This window comes from Falco rusticolus, chromosome 10 (assembly GCF_015220075.1).
Source record: "Falco rusticolus isolate bFalRus1 chromosome 10, bFalRus1.pri, whole genome shotgun sequence".
In the NCBI taxonomy this organism is placed as follows: domain Eukaryota; kingdom Metazoa; phylum Chordata; class Aves; order Falconiformes; family Falconidae; genus Falco; species Falco rusticolus.
Window position 1 is genome coordinate 5187647 of NC_051196.1, and position 20903 is coordinate 5208549.

The 20903-nt window shown below is 41.8% G+C and overlaps 1 protein-coding gene across 4 annotated transcripts in view; it reads right to left on the bottom strand.

Moving 5' to 3' along the window:
• The window catches only part of KCNC1 (potassium voltage-gated channel subfamily C member 1), a 129857-nt gene extending 109222 nt beyond the window's left edge, over positions 1-20635 (bottom strand). For all 4 annotated transcript variants that reach the window (XM_037402162.1, XM_037402161.1, XM_037402160.1 and 1 more), the window contains exon 1: positions 19704-20635. In XM_037402162.1, the coding sequence (XP_037258059.1) occupies positions 19704-20273 (570 nt within the window). In that variant the 5' untranslated portion in view covers positions 20274-20635. The remainder of the gene's footprint in view (positions 1-19703) is intronic.
• Between the last annotated feature and the right edge of the window lie 268 nt (positions 20636-20903).

Below are 20903 nucleotides of genomic sequence, written 5' to 3' on the forward strand. Positions count from 1 at the left end.
GTACAGGGTCTGGTGAGGGAAATATTAACAGGAGTACACAGGAACAAATTCATAGTTGCCAACATCAGCAGAGGCAACTGGATGCTACTGCAGGGCTTACCTGGCATTATTTCAGAATAAAATCCTTGCTTTAGGGCTTTAACTCCTACTGACTGTCTGAAATGCAGCTGCTGTGCTGCTGAACTACCTGAAAAAAATCCTATCATACAGATAATTTCAGGTTGTCGGCAGTAAAAACAATAGCAGGCAAGGGGGCTACAAAGAATGGGTTAAATCACAGACTTCCTACCTCTTTAGTATTCTTGGATAATAATCCACCTACAGTGACTCTACACTGTGGGTAGAAAATGCCTACCTCTTTTTAAACATAATTTATGCACTCCTTTGCCTTTTGAAAAGGATAGACACCAGCCAGATAGAAGACTGCTTTGCTGCATTAGGGCTCAAAATTAACCATCAAAATGTGTGCCTGATGTGCAAGTCAATCTGCCAAGTCATAAATGTTACAAACAGACATTTGATTACAGTGTGTATTTTTAAAGTATGCTTTTTGGCTATGTAGCTTTAGCAAATACCATTTCTTTCAGTCAGTGCTAAAAGGACAGGGATACGTATGCTGTTAACCTGGCACAATATGAAATCTGCCATAAACTGATTTCCCTGGAGGATTTCTTTCTGTAAGGGCTGTGTGCTATGAGGCAGTGTCTTCTGGATGATTCAAAGTGCCCTTGACTTGATCTGCAGTAAGCAGGAAGGAAAGTGCTTGATAGTTTCTTCTGTGATGCAGTGGTGGCATCTGAGGAGGCTGAGAAGTGTGAAGGAGACTTAAAAGGAAGCTCATTCCCTTCCCCCCCCCCCTTTTTTTTTCCTTTCTTTCTTCCCCCTTATGAGAAAAAAGTTCTTGGGCTTGGACCTGAAGGGGTTGGTTGGTGAGAGGTTTCTGTTTTTGAAGTAAAATCCAGACCGAGAAAATTCTATGGTGGTTGCATAAGTATTGAAATTACAACACTGCTAAAGCCTGAAAAGCAAGCAATAGACTGAGGCACGTATTTCTAATATAATTGCTTTCTGACCTTATTTTTTTTGTTTTGCTTTGAGTTTTGATTAACTTCACAGTAATTATAATCAGTGACCACTGGGGAAGAAAGTTGAGGTTGGTTGGGGTTTTTTTTTGGTTAAAATCCCAGCAGCTTTCCCTCATTCTTCCATTTGGCTTACTGCAGAAAAAAAAAACACCCAGGGAGGTCAAATTTGACACTTTTGATCCCTTGGATTAGACAACAAGGATATAAGCAATTTCAGGCCATCCCTGTATGCCATGAAGAAACAAAACCATGGTAAATACGAACTAGAATTAATTCTTCAAAAGCAGTGCATTTTTTTTTTTTGAGGAACACAGTGGCCCCTGAGTAATATCAAAGGCAACGAGCCATTTTCTGCTTGCCCATAGCAAGAATTACCAGACTATTACAGTGGAAGGTGGCACTAGCGAGTGAGCCTTGGGCCGTTCATGCATCTCCAACGCGCCCTGTGGACAGCATCCTAGGCAAAGGGTATTTTCAAAGAGATTGGTATCTTCAAAGCAGATGTGCAACTCTTGTATCATCTGCCTTGATCCTTGAGCCTTCAGGGGAATAACTAGGCTGCTCCCTGCCCCAACACAGTGCCAGGGACAGAAGAGGTCCAAGTGTCATTAGTCGCACATTCTGCTGTGTCTGTCCTGACTTCTTTGCCTCTCATCCTGATCTGTAATCGTATCTCTGCCGTTGCTGGCTGAATGTTTCCTCAGGAAGCGAACAGCTTATCTTCAGTACCTGTCCGGTGCCTTTGTGTCAGAGGTCTTACAAAGATGATCCCGGAGATGAAAGCCAACCCAGCTGAGAAAAAGGTGGCTGCCCCCAGTATGCTTTGTGCCTTGCTGCAATTGCTTGGAGAGCTTCAGCATATGTCAGGCTTCAGCATGTACAGCATCTGCTCTGGCATCGTATTCTGTAGGGTGCTGGTCTTCTTGGAAGAGACCCACTTTGCTAGACACAGCTCTCGGCTCATTCTTAGTCTGCCTGCTTTGGGAAGGCAACATGTTTTCTGACAACAGCCAAGATGAAAATGAAGGGTTCGTTCTATTGTCACTTAGGGCTGATGTATAACCTGCTCCTTCAATTTGCAGTCTCTATTCAGAATGCACAGGCTATGGAGACAGCCGGTTAATTGGACTTAAACTATTTTCTGGCTTTATGAGGTTGATGCAAACTGGGGCCAGTTAAAATGTAGGGCCTGATTAAGTCTGCTAGTGCTTTGATTCTGTGTGTTTTGTTTTAAAATGTCAATTTGGGGATATATTTGTTCTATTTTAAAATTTTATCATTATTTAATTAAAAGTTATTTAGTAAATCCTTTATGCATATTCTACTGGGTGGGTCTTGCATTAATTTTTCACCTGAAAGAGCAAAAAGAATCTCAAGAAGTTTTAACTGTTGTTTAGAAAGGTTTTGTAGATAGTGTTAAAATTTCCTCAGTTTTACCTCCCTGATCCACAAGAGCTTTGCTTTCTCATTTCCTGTCAATCTTATTGAGGAATGCTGAATAATCAGAATGAATCAAAGATAAAATTGCACCCTCTGATTTATTTTGAGAACAACTTTAGTTCTTTCGATGTTGAAAAGATGTCCTCACTTCACCTGCTTAAAGCAAACACGATACTGGAAATTCATCTGGTACCTTGAATTTATCACCAAATTACTGCGCAAACGTTAATTAGTCTCCACAATACCCAGAAGAGGTAGGTAAATAATGTTTAATTATTCTGATTATAGATGTAAATCACTATCAAGAAGTGACTTGCCAGAGGTCACATTTGATGAGAGATCAAGATTTGCTTGTGCTTCCTACACCACTTCTGCCTCCTACCTTATCTCTCCTTGTTTCAGCTCCATCACTGTAGCGGCCACTGAATCTTAAACATATATTCATATTGGAGTCCTCAGTGAACAGAAGACATTAACACACCACATCTTTTCATTGGACAGCATATATTCTCAATTAAATATTGCCCATTTATTCTGGACCTTTTTTTACTTAACATCATCAAACAAGGGCAAAGTGGTGCTAATTGTCCCACGGATTTAATGCATGATGAGAATCACCCCCAGAGTAATACCTCCGGGGACTGCTGCTGAAACTTGCACGGTCTCTCTGACAGAACAAGAGCCTGTGGCTCCCCCTCACTTCCAGAAGTGCCTTATATATTTATTAGGCCAGTTGTTTTCTCCTGAAATCCCAGTTAGTCTTGGATCACAGCTGAAAGGGGTTTGTGTGTGTGGTGAAGACCATAATTCTTGTGCAGGATTCCTGAGAGGAAAAGCTGGTTTGGCTAGGTTGGAACAGTGAAATCTCTGCCCTAGAGCTCTTAAAGAGATGAGATTGGACTTCTTTTTTTTTTAATTTTTCCTCCTGCCAAGCTCTTGTGTCAGCTGTCAAGGTGTTTGACCTTCACAGGCCACAGAAAAAACCTGAGTGCATCAGAACATGCCATCCAAAATCCTCAAATGTCCTTACAGCAAAGGCTTCTCCAGGGCTAGCACTGACGGTAATACATGAGGATTTTCTTTGTGGAGCCTAACCCTTTTTTATTCTTCAGCAAGCTCGCGACAGCAAAATGTGCTCTTTTGACTACAGAATTTATTAATGCAAATTCCCTTCTTCTGGGCTCTTGTGAGGGCTGCTTTCTTGCTGGCTGCACATGCAGAATGTACTGGCATATTGCTAACTCATTTGAATTATTGTCAATAGGTTGTTCTCACCTTGCTGGAAAAAGATTTGCTGTAAGTTGCCACAGTCTGAGATGTCAAGAAGCTCTTGACAGTCTTGTTTCCCTGCTAGTAGGCTGGTGATTTGTCATCCTGCATTCCCTTTCCAGGTTCCCAACACTGTTTGTTCTTCAATGTCTAGTGAACATTGAGGGGTGAGACTTCCCTCTCCCCAGTGATTTATTCTAACTCTTGAAGCCTCCTCCTCTCTCCTATTTACTGTTGCTACATCCAACTCCAAGCATTTTCCTCCTCATTGCTTACATTGGAACCGCCTTTCTCTGTAGTTCCACCTAAAGAGTGTCCATCTCATGTGTGATGGTGACTGCAGTTCCTCCACTGCACAGCACCCTGTGCTCTACGAGCAGCAGATGAGTTATCCAACAAGAATTAAAATGATGTTTAAAAACCAGAATTGGTGCCACAGCCTCTGGGTGAAACGGGAACAATCAGAAGGACAAGATGTTGATCCTTCTAAAAGGAAGAGTGGTTTTGTGTCCAGAAAGGGCTAGAGAAGCACAGAGCCAGGCTGAGAATCATTTGAAAAAAAAAATTCATGAGCAAGACTCTATTTTTCTGATCTACATGGAAACCTGTTTTTATTCTCAACTGATTTAAAAACAAGAACAAAAAACCCCAAAAAACACCTCAAACAAGCTAAGAGACTGCAAGCAGATGAGTATTTCTAAATAATGGAAATTATAAAAGCAATTTAAAAAAAAAAAGAGACCCTTTTTTTCCTTGAAAACATTCAACAAAACCGGTCACATTTGTCCTACAGACTTCAGACGAGCAAGGCTTTTTCCTGATCTAAAGATTTTAGCAAATTTTTGTGCAGAAAAGTCTTTGCTTTTTACCTCTCTGTCATTCCCTCTTAAACTTTGCTGGTTTGTTCTTTCTTTCTGACTACCATTTCATTTTTTTCACTTTTTTTTATTAATAAGTGTGAGGGGAGAAGAAGAAACTAATACTGAGGAAAGAAAAACTTTGGGATTTTTCTCATGGAAAGAAGGGAGAAACTTAGAATAGAGCTCCTTTGAGAGGAGGGGGCAAAATGGGAGAAAAATATCTTTACTTCCCAAAAAGAAAATATATCTACACTTATTTGTCCAGCTCTAGATTGAAACTGCAGAATCCATATAATACTGTTGATACTCCAAAACCTGTTTCTTAGCCAAAAAGTCTGTGTACTGTGAGATGACTCCCTAAAAATTTCCAAAACCACAAACCCCCCAAAATTCATCAACCTTTTCCCTCCCTTGCAACCCTCACAAGTAGCTGGATTTGAAGGACAAATAAGGCTGTGGAATAAATGTTGAAGAGGGGCTGGTGACATGCATGTTGGCCTTATATTTGCGTTGTCTCTTTCTATGTGTGTGTTTAAAAAATAAAATCACCGCCTCAGCTTAATGGGAGATTCAAACCCACAAGTGACTAATTAGCATTTTGATGAAGGTAGGTGTATTTTAAGGAAAAAATGTTTTCTGCCCTAAGCTGCAAGCCTGTGGTGAGTTTTGTTAACTAGAAGAATTCATAATTTGGGCTAGTGAGTTGGCTTAAGGGCATTTTTGTGGCCTGTGGGCATTTTAATAGCAGGACTGTGGTAAGCACTTGTAGTGAGCCCTAGCAGGAATTATGCAGCATGTCATCTCAAAATTTTTCTTGATTACAGCTAGTATCATATGCAGTGCAGGTCGTGAATGAGAAGGTACTTTTTTCCATTTGTATCCAAATCTTTATTGATGTGCCTCTCAAAATACAGCTGCTGCTCTCTCAGTAAACATGGGACAGGGCTTGTGAATGTAGTTACCCCACATGAATTGTTTACTGTATTTTTCTGAATTTATTTCTGAGCCCTTTGCTATCTGTGTACATTACAGCTCTTGTAGGAAGATCTTTAGAGCAAACCACTGCTGAATCTGGACAGTCATGTACAAGGTCATAGTAGAAATCTCTCTTTGTTGTGGTTCTTTTGCTAAAGTTGTCAAAGTGAGGAGCAAGGGATGCCACAGAAAGGGCATCCTAAGTTTTGCAGTTACTAGAAATAATGATGTGCCCACAGCTACCCTAAGTGGAAATTACATCTGTTAGACTGGCATTGCTAAATAAAAAATAAAACCTGGCCGGCTATTGGGATGAACAATGCAATCAGATATCCTTGTGGCCAAAAAACCCCACCCCAGAACAAAACAGCTGCTGTTTCTAACATTCATGCCTAGGATCTCTACTTAAATTTACTGCAGTTCTAGCACCCGTAAACCTGTACATCTTGCTTCTAAAATAGATGTAGGACAATCAGGATAAAAAGAGATTAGATGAAATTTCTTGCTAGTCTGAATTAGACCTTACTTCTGAAGTCAAAAGCAGGAAAAGCTTATATTTGCAAGAAACATCATAAAATCAAAGAGCAGTGTGTGTGGTGTTCTCAGCAGACATACAGCTACTTTGAAATCCTACCTGGGTGAAGAGAGCACAAAAAAGTACTTCACATTGGTGCTCATAAAAACGGTATTTGAATGATCGAAACAAAAGCCTATGGACGCATAGTGCCCCTGTGCAGTATTCCATAAACACGCAGATCCAGGGAAGAGAGCAGATGCCTGCTTTACTCAGTTTTAATTCCTGTCTGATGGAGGTTGCGTCATATGAGTCTCTGCATAAGGGGACAAATGGCTTTAATTGCCTCATAGCAGAGTTCTCCACCTCCTAGCAGAATGAAAATAAGGATGACCTCCCCACATCCCTACATACAAAAGGTAACTTTACCCTATTCGCAAGAACCCAGCAGAAGCTTTGTGAATGTGCTCCCTTCCTTTGAATTTTCCTACAAGGTGACTTTCATCGTAATTGTCTTGAGTGTTTTGCACTTCAATAGTGAATATTTGTTTAAAATCTAATAATATTTTGTTTTAAAGTTTTTTCGTAAATAGTTAAGACTCACAGAACCTTCATGATGCAGGGAGATATTAGTACTGGCAGTCTCCTTATCACATGATGATAAATAGACACAAAGCTATCACAGCTGACATTTTAAAAAGTTTTCAGTACTTAGAACCTTTGGAGATCAACTTGAAGAGACCATCTGCAGCTGCCATTGACTTCAAAGGGAGCTATGAAAATCAGGATCTGATGCTGAAATTCCTGTTGTGACCTTCTTTGTGAGACCAACATTTATAGCTAAAGGGGAATTTTGCTACTGCAAGATGTCTAAGGCTTAGAGAGACCACGGATACAAGAGTTAGCCCAGTGTCTAAAACCTGCTTGTGGTTAGCTTGTTTTCAGCATGTCTTCAGATGCAGTAGTGGGCCTTTTGGATGCCAAATACAGAGTACTGAAAACACTATTCCTCTTGTTGCAAGACAGGAGTTTTAAAAAAATGTACATATTTAACTAGGAAATAGGCTGGAATGGTTTTCATGTAGCACAGAGAGAGAGAGAGAACAAGAGGCCTAGGAACACAGCTTCAAACTTCCTGGATTTTGCTCATGTTCCTGCCACGGTTCCCAGTAAGATTTCTTTCATCTACATTTGCTGTAGTTACTCCTTTCTTCCTTTCTAATAATTTAAGAGACAAGATGACAGAACAGATTAGAAAAATATCTATAAATAATACCGTACGTAAAGAGGCATTTACCCACCGAGTCTTAAAACTCATTCCCTGATTTGGTTCTATTTTTATAAGCTTCATCTTACTTGACACTGACAATGATTCATATAAATATTAAGTATTCATTTTTAATCCACTGCACATAAGTGAAGCTAAACCGTAGTGTTCTTCGGAGTTTCTACCCTGCAGGTCCTTACTTAGGATGGAAAGAAGGATAGGAGGGTTCGGTTCCTAAGTACTCCACAGTTTGGTCCTATATTAGATAGCCTAGATGAGGCATTTTTAATATTTTCAGTGACATTCATATTTCAAAGGGGGTTTTCATTGATTTTTTGCTTTTCTTCTGCAGGATATAAAAATAGGACGTGTTCCCCTGAATTAAAAGCTAAATCTGAAGGCTGCGGAACATAACATGATTTCTTATTTATACTTCTTTTTGTGTTGTGGCTATGTAGAACAACTCCATCACTATTCTTTTGCTGTCTTGTTTTTTAATTAAATCAGGTTTTATAATGTTCTTATTTATTGTCCTAATGTTTTGTTTTTTAGACTGCACAACAAAGCTATTTAAACAATGAAAGAAAATATTTTTTTCAATGTCACTTCTAAATTCTAATATAATTGTGTTTCTGTTATAGCAAGAGAAGATTTGATAACAGATGGTAAAACTGCCTCTGCTTCATTAGAGCCCCTGGCAAGACTCCTATATAAGGTAAATTACAATAAAGAGGGATATTTAACAATATACCCGGCACAGTTTCCAGTAAGATTTTGAGCTGGTATTATGTGTGTCATGAAGGCAGTGAATATAATAGCTAGAATGTTTATTGATCTCTTCTGTATTGGTTGTTAATACCAGAGCTAAAGCGTATGTGCCCTAATCCTGCAAAGACTTGTTGTAGTGCTTTTGCAAGTTAAATTTATCCTGGCAGTAGTTTAATTGAGATCGCTTTCCTTTAATGGTGATAATGCATTTTTATTAAAAAGAAATAAAATGTAAGTGATCAATTTCCATTTAAATTAAAATAATGTTTATGTTAAAATATTGATGAAAAGGCAGCCTTCAAAGATTTTAAGAATGCCTGTACTTATATGGTATGCCTGAAAGGTGACAGATTAGTAGCCCTGGGAAATTAAGTCTTTTCAAAACAAATTGTGAGATGTGTCCTTACGCTGACTTGGGAACTCACTTTTCAGTTTTGGCGGAACAGCTCAGGCTCTGGGGTGAAAAACTCCTGTCTTCTGTGTATCATCTCATACTTCTTTGTGCATTTTGTACATTCCTTCTACAAAGCAGCTGCACAGAGATTACTAAATCATTGCACGTGGCTCATCCTGGAGTCAACTGTATGATGATGACATACGGTTATTTCTTAAGAGGAACTGGCTTTGAACTAGTGTGTGGTTGAAAAAACCAAAGTAGCGTTGTCACACACTAAAGTGACGCTGTTTCTGACATTGTCACTACATACATACATGTATATATATATAAATATATATAGTTTTTTATATGTGCACATATATATGTATATAGTTTTCTGCTATTAATCTTGCTGAATTCAGTAGCCCAGAATTGCCACACAGGAACAGCTTCTTAGTTCCACGTTGTTGGGAAATGCTGCTTTGCCATGTACCCAGTATGTTGGTTCGTGAATTCTTCATGCCATGCAAACTAGATCGACTTCACTAACTACCTGGATTATGCAGCCATCTGAAGTCGGGAAGTCTCTTGAGCAGCGACAGATGAAAATTTGAAATTCAGCATTTGGAGGAAGGTACTAAGCCTGAAATTTCACATTCTAAGCAAAAAACCTGTAGCCACTGGGTTATTGCATTGGGGGAACTTTTTCACACGACTGATATCTTGTTTTCATTTTAGCACATTTTTGAAAACAGCTTATATTCAGTGTGTATTTGGGAAGTACATTTAAAGGATTGTGCCTGTCAGTGAAGAAAAATTATGGGCATTAACAAGGCTTTGATATAAGGCAGTTGCCAACAATACTAAAGCAGTTCTGGGTAGAGGCAGAAACAATACTGTAGGCACTGGGAAATTTTAATCTGCATTTTAAAAAAATCACATGTGCAGGGTTAGTGTTTTGGGAGTTGTAAGTTTGAACTCACATGGCTACATCCTTTCATGAGTCTGGCCTCAGAAATAAGGATGTGGGAACTGACTGCTAGATTTCCATGACACAGGAGTGATGGAGAGATGGTGGGTGCCCAGCCCGGCTGTCTTTGCACTGGCTGGCACTGTTCATACCTATACCGCACCTTTTGAAGAATCATAGCTTTAGGTGATGATCTGCTCCAGTCCAGGTTGGCTTGGGAAACACTACATATGAGTGCAAATTCTTACCAGAGATGCTTACTGTTAACTTGCTGGTTTTATGGTAATAGCATTTAGAGGTGTCAACAGGGATTATACCCCTGTTGTGCTAGTTACTGCAATAATGGCATAGTAAGGGAGAGACAAAAAAATGCAAAGCCGGTAACCTGAGGAAAGTTGTTTTCCTCTTTTGAAAATGACATACTAAGATGAAATATCTTGTATGGTTCCACACACAGTGAAATTCATAGAAAATGAGGAGGGCTGAAGCATACCCAAATGACGTGGCTTAATGAGCTAATATAACGGCTTGTTCATATGCTTGTGCTATCACAAATGTTCATTTGCTGAGCTATATGAATATGGCCTGCCTTTGTACTACTGGCATGCTGTAGATGCTAGCTGAAACCCCTGAGAGGATTCTTCAGAGCTAACATATGCAAGCTAGTAGGGTGCACAAATAATGACTTTAGTCAGATCTGCTAACAAATGTTTGCTTGATAAGCTGCATTAATTCCGTTGCTTGCAATCATGTCTAAATCTCAGATTTGGGGGGTTTTGTTTGGTTTTTTGTTTGGTTGGTTTTGAGTTTTTGTTTTGGTTTGGTTTTTTGCTTTCTAGTAAATTCACACCATGTAGGTCTGTGTATATTTCTTTGGACATGTGTGGGTTGTTCTGAATGAATGTTAAAAAGCACCTAATAAAAGCAAAGGCTTACCCTGCTGTCCTAGCCAAGATACCCTTTGAGTACTGTATATGTGCAGTTTTAGGAGTTGCTGTCTCATGACAGTATATATGTGAAGATAAATTTGTGGTTTGGAGTTGAAGATGCTACAGAATTGCTATTGAATTTCAGACTTTTCATTTCCCTTTAGTCCATGTCACTGACACTAATGAGGTAAACAGAGCTGCTTTTCTTAGCAAAGCAGGTTCTCCAAAAGGTGTTTTCTTTAGAGCAATGAATGCACTTTTGCACTATTGATTTCCTGCTGCTTAGACAAAAACTAACATTTCAAGTAATGTATACAGTTTTGAAATTTACATTAGGTCTTTAATAAAAATCACTAGCATCTTTGGGACTTCTTGGTAGGATAAACACTGAACTCCTATCAGCTGAACACTACATTTCAATATTGCTTAAGCAAAATTCAGATCTAAGCTGATCTGCTACAGTCCCCAAAAAAGAAAACCAAACACCACCCCCAGCCACTGACTAAGTCTGGTATTGGTTGAGCTGTCATAGCACGGTTAGGTTGTTCTTGGTTTGTCCTTACAAGTGCTTTACTGAAAAAGCCTGAGTTAAAATCAGTTCTGCATTATGCGGGACACATTCCCAAGAAGTGCTAAGACGTACTGTCACTAGATTTCTTGCAAAACTCCACACTAGAAGCAATGGGGAGATCCGTGCTAAAAAAAGAAATGGGAATAGCACGATGTGGCTGATATCATGTCGTCTTGTTTTTAGAGTAGAGATCAGAGGCTGCTGTGAAGGCAAGCCCTTTTGCGTTGAGTGTTGTGGCAATTATACAATTGTCCTTGTCCTGAAAAATTTTGCCTGAAACAGGTCTGCCTGGGTCCCTGGCTGGATCGCACTCAAATCAGTGGTAGCTGTGGCAGTGGCCTTATGAGGTGGGGTGGGATTTTATGGTCAGTCTCTTGACTCCTTGCCTATGTCCTTTTCTGCTGTAAGACGTGACCTCCCTTCTGCTGGAGGTTGTAGGTGCTTGGCATTTTTAGGGGTTCCTCCCTATTCATTTTTTTTCCCAATCTCTTATCAAATTAGAAACACTGCCATTGAAGGTTATCATGTAATTAAAAACTGGATAAATCACAAAGCTGGCCTCCACCATCTATTACCTGTCAGTTGATCTGGCATAATGAAGACTGGAAGAATCCAAACTGAAATATAGAACAGGGTTGTTGGAATGAATTTTCAAAGCGAAATCTGCAGCTGAATTTCTGAGGCATGTCAAATAATAAGTAACCTGATCTGACCAGATCTTTCTGTATTTGAATAGGTAATGCAGGTAATTTTATAATGTGGGTTTTGGAGGGCAAAGGTGGGCAGCAATAGGGATTCTGCTGCAGTTGAAACAAGGAGCTATTACCCTGTTGGTGTATTTGTGTAAGTTGGTTTTTTTTTTTGTGAATGCTGAATAGATGATCCAGGAATTTCAGGAAAGAAGATGGATTTGGTTTGGTTGCGCAGACCAAAAGGCTTGTTTTAACTTGTATTTTATCTGGGAAACTGTAAGACTCAGCAGGAATAGGTTTTGCCTTTGTTATTTAAACCAAACAATCCATTTTGCTGCTTCTTCAAGGGGACATTCTTTCCCAGATTTTCAAGTCAAAAGCCAGTAGGCTATTTTCAACCATTTCATGGGGTCACAACACCACAACGGTCTTGACTGAACATTTTCTCAAAGTAAATCTCACAGCACTAAGATTTACTGCTGCTCCTGAAGTATCAACATAATTACGTAAGCGTGTGCCAGCAGCGTGTGCCTGTGTTGGTAGCTCATGTGCAGCACACACACATTGCTGGCTGGCTGCAGTGCACTGAAATCAGAGATTTATTGCATTTACAAAGAGCCGTTAAAATGCAATTTTAACTTCCTGTCATTAAAGGGTCTTATATCATAAGCAATCACTGCAAAAAAGCCTTGGACTGAGATTTATTCATAATTTGTATAGCCTGATTTATTAGAGACCCCATTATATCTTATAAATCATATCTGAAAGCAATGAAAATCAATTAGGGTCTGGTCCTTTCACCTTTACCTGTGTTGGGTAGTACCCTGCTCTCAGCCTTAAGGAAAGGGGGATGTTCCTGGAGTAAGCTATTGCTACAAGAGTAGGAGTGAAGACAGTAAAATCTGCGTCCTTACTGAGCACAGGAAAGAGATGTAAGAATTATTCTAGAAATGACAGCATTCAGTTTATATTCCAGGAGGAGGGAGTGGTTCTCTATAGATTCATAGATTTCTCTGATATCATCCGATCCAACACTCCTGTGTACCGTTTGGAGTGAATCACATATTTATGTAATGCAATATTCAGTAGAGAAAGCCAAGTCAGCCTTCTGATACTGTTCCTTCCTCAGATCAAATGCAGCACATAGTGACTGAGAAGCTAATTGTAATACAATTGCAAAGCTAACAAAATGGCTGTTCTGTTAGTCTTATCCCCCAAGAATGCAGTGAAATTTCATAAAATCAAGCCTATATAAAATGGAAACGCAGTTTTGCCATCTGTATTTGCATGAGAGAGAATGATGCACTTGATTGTCAATTAGGGGCCTAATTTCTCAGTCTCAATACCCCTGTTTGCCCTTTTGATTATGAAATGCAGCGCTTGGATGTGATTTGGTTGAACATTAATTGAAGTCATGTGGTTTGAATAGGGATGTATTCTATAGTCCTTTGCAGCAAAAAATGCCAGTAAGATCATGAAGAGCTTTGTCAGTAGTAGAACTTTGTTTCGATGCAGTGTGCTAAAGATGCTCGTGTCTTTAAATGATTATGAGAATATGTATTTGAATACATACGTAGCTAATAAATTACCAAGATCTGTGGCACTTCAGTGGTTTGGAATGGAAATATGCAATGCAGCTATTAAGAAAGCAGTAGACTGCAATTAGTCTGTTACCCTGAACCATACTGCAGGAAAATTCATTTCTAGCCCTGGAGTTGGTAGTAATTTTGGCACTGAATTTCAGTAACAGTAAGGCTGGGCCCTCTCTTGCTGATTTGCTAACATCTCTCCTTATGTTAAAAGAAAGGCAATATGCATAGGCTTTACTCAAGTACTACCATAAATATACACAGATCAGTCACGTATTTTTATAAATAAGAAGGATGAATACCATTGAATACTAGACTGCACAGCAGAAGGGAAAAGAAGATGGAAAAATAGTTTTTCTAGGTATAGTCTAATATGTCACATTTTTGTGAGCAGTTCTAAAGTAGAAATACTATAATTGATCCACAGATCTTTTTATCCTTTGTCTCATGATATACCAACAGAGAATACCAGTATTTTGTTGCTTTTTTCCGCCTAACCAAAACTAAAATAGCAAATGTCAGGAGAAGGGGAAAGAAAATAACTGAAGGCACATAAGGATGGATTAAAGGGAGAAGGGACCAAATATCATACTGAAAGCAGTCACTAAATTCATATTGATTTCAGTGGCACCACGGTTACATTTTCAGAGGTATTTTGGGATGGTTTAAATTTGAAGTCCTTCCTCATATGGAAGTCCCACTCAGCATCGTAGGAGGTGGCAGTGATAGGAAGGCACGTATATGTGTATGCGTATGATGGTATGATCCATACAATCATAGCCTCGGCTAAATCAAGTAAATTTTGTAACCTAGAAACATTAAAATTAAGTAAGATTTTAAAAAAAAATTAAAATGGCAACAGATGCTGTTCTTTTTTAAGGTTTTAGAATAATAGAAATAAAATTGGAAATAGGCAAATGGATTAAAAAAACCCTTCCTTGAATTAAAACTGCTAAGTCTGTACTAGCCAGCCATAGATTTGTCAGGTAGATAACATCAACCCTCTCATCTCCTTGTAAGGTTGTGACTTCAAAGAGATTGTAAAATGTTCTGGGTAGACAGCGTATTTTCCTATGTGTTTCTGAGCAACTGAAACCAGTGAAGTCATGATTCTGCATGGCTGCTTTCTTTTTGTGCTTTTTTTTTTTTTTTTTGTGGTGGTTTTAAAATATATTACCTCTGAAGTCAGAGGGACAATTCCCAGGAGTTATTTGTGAGTGTGCCTGCTCCCACCTTGGCTCATTTGATAGGGACTGAACGTGGGACTTGCTGTGAGTGGTGCACATTTGCTAGCTGGCATTGCAAAGGCTCCTTTTGCAGGACGCAGAGTAGACCATACCATGCGTATTAATGGGTTATATAAGGATTTGCAGTAACATGTCCCTTGATGGGAGAAAATAGGAATAAAATGGGAATTTTAGGAACTGTATCAATAATGAATGGTAGTTAATAGAAGTCTGTCTGTAATTCCATTATACTACAAGTGCAGGGGAAACTTCATTTAATGTGGAAAGATTCTCATTTTTCCAGAACTGTAATGCAGTGTGCAGTTAAAATTAGGCTGTCTCGTTAATTGTCAAAGTATATGGCAAGAATTACTGCAGCCAGCTTCAGTGCAGGATGAGATGTGCCTCTGCAGGGGAGACATTGCAGAAAGGCCCAAGGTGGGAGGGCAGCTCCATCAGGGCCCCTTTGATGAAATCTGTCCCTGGGGAGAGGCGTGCTGTGGGTGGAGGAAGATGTGTGGGGCAGCTCTCCTCCATTCTCTCCCTATCTGCTTGCGCTCGGCAGGAGCTCCTGGAGCACTCTCCATGGAGCACTCCTCTGCAAAGTGCATCCCATGTCAGATGGCTGCAGAGTAAGCTCCCCCTGTGAAGGGTGACAAGTATCTGTTCCCACTCCCCGATACTTTCCCCAATTCCTGAGCTTAGCTGTACTGGGTCAGGGTAAAGGATGAGCAGAAATCATCCCACCACCCTCTCAGCCTTGGGACGGTATGCTTATTCAAGAACCAGGATCCCATAAGCCTTCTTGTACCTACATATAGAGAAAAATCGATTTAAATGAACACAGTGAGGTTGAAATGCTCTTGAATGTACAGAAGCAAGCTGGAAGAAATCCCTGGGGAATACCTTTTTTCTCATCTCTTCCCCGCTATCCTTTTTCCTATCTCCTTCTCAGTGTCAGGAACTTGTCCTTCAAAAATCACCCACTGAGGAAAGCAGATTCTTCTGCAGGATGTGAAGGGAGAAGATGAGGGAAGGGGGAGTGAGAGTTTTGCCTTTCCTTTTTCAGATCAGAGCTATATAGTGTATGCCAGGATGGCAAATCAAGCTGTTGAGGACTTTCCATAGGACCCCAACCAGCTTTTTTATTTAAAAATAGTAAAAATGTTTATTTGGAAGGACTACAGAAGCTTTCCTGAGGGTTCGCTAATGAAGCTTAACTGTCCAATTTGAATGTGAGCACTAGCGCAGAATCTCAGCTGAAAGCTCCTAGTTCCCCCACACTGACTAACCTGGTGTGAATTAACACAAACACAACCTTACCCTGCTGGGGAGGAGGAGGAGGAAGGGGTAAAGGTGTTAGATACCTGCAGGCCAAATTCCCCAGAAAGTCAGCTGGAGTTTTGCTAGTGTAAGAACAGCATGACCAGACATAAACGTAAAGGGGAGAGGATGCTTAGCAAATATTTTTCACATGTTTGTGTACTGAGGGTCCTATGAAGTCTAATGAGTGCAGGAGGCAGGAACTCTATTACAGCGTAACTCTCAGATACGCTGCTTTAGTGTATCTGTAGCTGTTTCCCCCTTTGTGTCTACTTATGAAAAATAATTTTACACAGCTGCCTGATGGTGCAAAAAAGACAGTTCTAATAAGCTTTAAAGAAACATCTCACCGATTTAGGTGCACAACATCCAGTGACATGCAGTGATATTTAGCTGCCTGATCAGATGTTTTTGAAAATCCACCTGGATGCCTGTCTGTCTACGTTGGCAGCCAGTATCTCTGTAAATCTGATCTTTTTCACCTTATCTGTTACTCCGTTTGGACCTCCAGGTCCCAGCCTTTGCCTCTGTCATGCAAATGTGAATTCTTTAAGTTACAGAGAAGTGCGACACGGATTTATCTTCCTAGAGGCAGGTGTCTAAGGCAATCTGTGATTTGAAACAAGCTACCTTTTCTTATTACAGGTTTAGAAGACCATGCGATTTTTGAAAGTGATTCATCTTTTTAGAAAGAACTACCTTATTAAATAAATTAAGTGTTTAGAAAACTAGAATTTTATTAAAATCAGCCACTATTGTTTTAACAAGAAACTGTAGACTATGTTGCACCTAAAGACAAATGAGTAGTGACTGGGAGCTTATGCTTTATCAAGGTAGGTTTAGAAATAGATAAAATTTGCAGATGTAGCTGATTTTGCCTGACATACACAAATGCTCTTCCCGTCTTCCTGGGCCACCTACAATGAGATCTGATGTCGTTTAGTGTGAGTTAGGTGCTGGTGAAGCAAAACAGTCAAATGTACTTGTATTTGTTAACAGTGCCCATCAAAGTGCTCTAAGAATGGCTAGATTTAAGAAATGCTGAGCTTTCCATAGATGGTTCCTAAACATTCACTGAATTAGCGGACCAGATATAGTCCAGAGAAATCTTGCTTTATTCAGATATGCAGGTTTTCATTTAATCTTAATATTCACATACTGTACTCTGTTTACTTGCCCCCAAGTGTAACAGTCTATTGGTTATGTAAACCGATGCTTACATTAAAATGTTATTTTTACATATATTTTGCTGCCGTCTGTAAACCCCAAACACATATATAATAACCACCATTACTAGAAGTCTGAGATCCAGTTAGGATGACAAAATTTTGTGATTTTTTTTTTTTTGACAAAATGGCAATGTGAGTTTAAATTTTTGCATGACTGCAATACACAATTAAAAGTGAGGTAACAGTGGATTTGTTGCCTGACTCTATTAATGATTGCTTTAATATGCTATTCACTTGTTAATGATGCTATCAATTCTTTTGCTGTAAATTAGCTATTGTGAGTTTGAGGTCTTTTTGCAGTGTCTGTGTTAGGTTACAGGCGCATAAATCAAACTCCCATCTCTTTTTACATCCATAACCATAACATATGGCTTTTATTAGAAAATGTTAAGTGTCTTATAATGTCTTCTTAATGGACAGTGTTGTGCATGTGTTCATGATGAAAGCCATCTTCCTTCATGCAAAATATTAATGCATATGGCCTACGTCTCCACAGATACAAGTTAAAGAACCATATTTAACCCATGAAATATTCAGTATACACTTCAACTTTGCCCAGAATTCATGTCTCTAGTTTAACAATCCTTTAAGGAAAGAACAAGTTAGAGGTAAATCAGGGATTGAATTCTACCAGCTGTGCACATGTAATTGTGTATAAATGGTATAACAGCCACTGCCAAAAAATACCCCACCAAACCCAGATCACTTTATAAAATGCCTATTCCTAAACAAAAATGCCCAGAGAGAGTTAGACATATCCTCCTAGAATTCCAGCTTGTACATCACAAAGACTCTTAATATTGGTCACAGATTTTGGCCTCCGACCTAAAATATCTTAGTGCTTCCAAGGAAAAGGGTGTTTTAGCCTCTCTATCCTTTTCACTGGGACAGCATCATCCATTTGGCTTTTGGACCATTCCACAAAATCTTGGACAAGAGCATTGCTTTGACTTTAAATGTATTTTACTGACAGATTCCTGAGCACCAGAGAGGTCTATTCAAATCAACACCTGCTGATACTGGGCTTGATTAAAGGAAGCTAACTGAGCCTTTTGAAGGATACCCTCCAGCCTTCCTTCTCCATTTCCATGTTCCCTTGGCAGAAATCAGGGATGTGAAAGCTGCAATTCAACAGCATCATCCTTTCATCTCAGGGTAAATATTTTATTATTCCTTTAGCTCCCATGCTGTTTAAAGGAATTCATTTAAAATATTAACTTCTTTGTTCAGGGAGGAAGTCTCCAAAGGGTGTGCAAACAAGAATCTTTAGAAATGCACCAGTATATAACTCCAGGCTCTGCTCCAGCTTTCCCCATTCATTGTCTGCAGACCTGGCATCTCCCTGCTAGAGATCTCTGCTCAGACGGAAAGCCTCCAGCAGCTGCTGTTCCACCACCCATTCATGCATGACCAGCTTCCCTGTCCCTGCTCCTTGCATTTCCACCTCTCCTTCCTCCACCCGTCCAGTTTGCTCCCTAATCTGATCTTGGTTCTTTGATCCTCCTCAGGAACACTGATCATCCTCCCACACCAAAGCCCCATTCATCCCTACCGACGGCTGGCAGCAATTATACTGTAACAAAGGTACATCTAAGAGAGAGGAGTAAAACCTATCCAAACCAATTTCTTTGCAAAGGCACCATCCTTCATCTGTTTTCCTGCCTGTCAATATGGGTATCTTAGGGGTTAATCCTGCTGCTGTTCCTGAAGTAAAGGTTTTCTTTGTTTTTTACTTCAGGAGCAGAATCATGCCCTAATTAATGTAATTATCCTCATATGTAATAGCATGTAAGGTACCTGCTTGGAGGAGTCGGGTGACTAAGACCATCTTTATCCACAGCTATGCCGTGAACTGCACCAGAGTGCATTCCCTTTCCAAAACAACCGCAGGAACCAGGAGAGGAGGAGCTGTCCTTCAGTAGCCAGGCAAGAAACCTGTCGAACTGTGTCCCTTCTACATGAATGAACCCTCTCCTCTGATTAATGCTTTGCATTTCCCACAGGGGAAAAGACGGAGTGAGGGGGTAAGTGAGAAACTGAATTACCCATTCTCAGGGAGAGAAGCATGAACATAAATATTTAACAAGGTACATATGAGAAAAGAGAAAGGAACACACTCCCTTTCCAGTCCAGGCTGAGAAACTCTCTAAATCCCCTCGTCCCCCAGGGACTGCCTGCTCCCGTGGTCCTTTCTCCATCTCGTAAAGGGGAGAGAACCGTTAGCTCATAAGAGGGCTGGACAAAGTGTACTGGGGGGTGACTGACTGTAAAAATCTGTGCATGGAGGGAAATTACCTGGTATAATGGAGATCTCTCTGGCCTGTGCCTGGGACCCTGCCCCAGGCTGTGGGTTTTTGGGAGCCTGTTAGAAAATAAGGGTCTCTGGAAGCCCATACATGAGCACACGAGCTCATGCCTCCGTGTCCACTCGTGCCCCATGCATGGGACCCGCTTGAGAGTGTGAGTTATGTCCCCATGGCCCACGCATGATTTTTGTATGGCCACACACATGGATGGCTGCTCTGCTCTGACAGTGGAGGTAACCCTGACGATGCTGTGAGGAAGCAGGACTGAAGGGAGGCTCGAGTGTTTTGATGAGGGTGCCGATTGCATAGCTTACCCTTGCATATCTGGAGGAGTAGGGATCCTCAAAGAGCGCCCAGATGCGGGGCTGCCACCGTCTCCAGAAGCCCCCAGACCTGCCATCTGGGGAGTCACTAAGTGCTAGTCGTTTTGTCATCTCCAGCTCCTCTTCACCGTCACCAGAGTCTCCGGTGCCATCTATGTCTCCGTCCTCAGCACTGCTATCCAGGGGCGCCCCACCAAAGCTGTCCAGAGCCTCTTCGGCGTCGCGGTGCTGCCGGTAGGTCATCCAACAGCAGGGCTCCACATCGGTCTCATCGATGCCCCAGAAGGCCAGCTCCTCCTCATACAGGGGCCCGCACACGTCCGCGGGGCAGTGCAGCTTGCCCGTGCGGTAGTAATTCAGGATGTGGGCGAAGACGCCCGGGTGCCGGTCAAAGAAAAACTCATCCGTGCGGGGGTCATAGTCGAAGTGGCTGTGGGCATCGGGTTCGGCGATCCAGGCCAGCCGAGTGCCGGGCAGGGTGCGCAGGGTGCTGCGGTAAGTCTGGTGCCTAGTCCCTCCCACGTTGATCACAATGCGGTCGCTCTCGTCGCCCTGGCCCATCTCGTCTCTTATTAGGCATGTCGCAGACTCATCCAAGCAAGCACGGCAGGCGGCAAGCCCGGCAAGGGACGGCTGCTCGGCGGCAGCCGGTGCCTAACCCGAGCCCCGATGCGGGCCCGCGGGGGGAAGGGACCCGGCCAGCACCGCTCCCCGGGGGCCGCGCCGAGGGAGGCGGGTGCCGGTGGCTCCCGGCGCTGCGCCGCCGCCGGCCGAAGTCAGGCGCTGGGGGGCCGCGGTAGCTGCAGCCGCGGCGGAGGGGCAGGGGCAGGGGGGGCCATGCCCCGGGAGTGCGGGCGCTGCGGTGCGGGGCGCGGGGACGTGCCGGAGGGGGAGGGCCCTTCCCTGGTTGGACGTGGCCAAAAGCACCGAGGAAAAAAAAAAAGAAAAAAAAAAAAAAGGGGGCGGTGGGGGTGGGGGGAGGAAAAATCGCGTCCCCGGCGCTGCCCGCAGGTGCTGGGGCTGCGGGGGCGCCGCGCTGCAGGCGGGGGGCGCCGGTGCCGGCTGCAGCCCCCCGGGTACGGCCGGGCTGTGCCCGCGCCTCGGCGGCGGTGCTGAACGGACAGCGCCGCCCTCCCGCCGCGCCGCGCTGCCGCCGGGCCGGGGGCGGGTGCGGGGAGCGCTGCCGGTGCG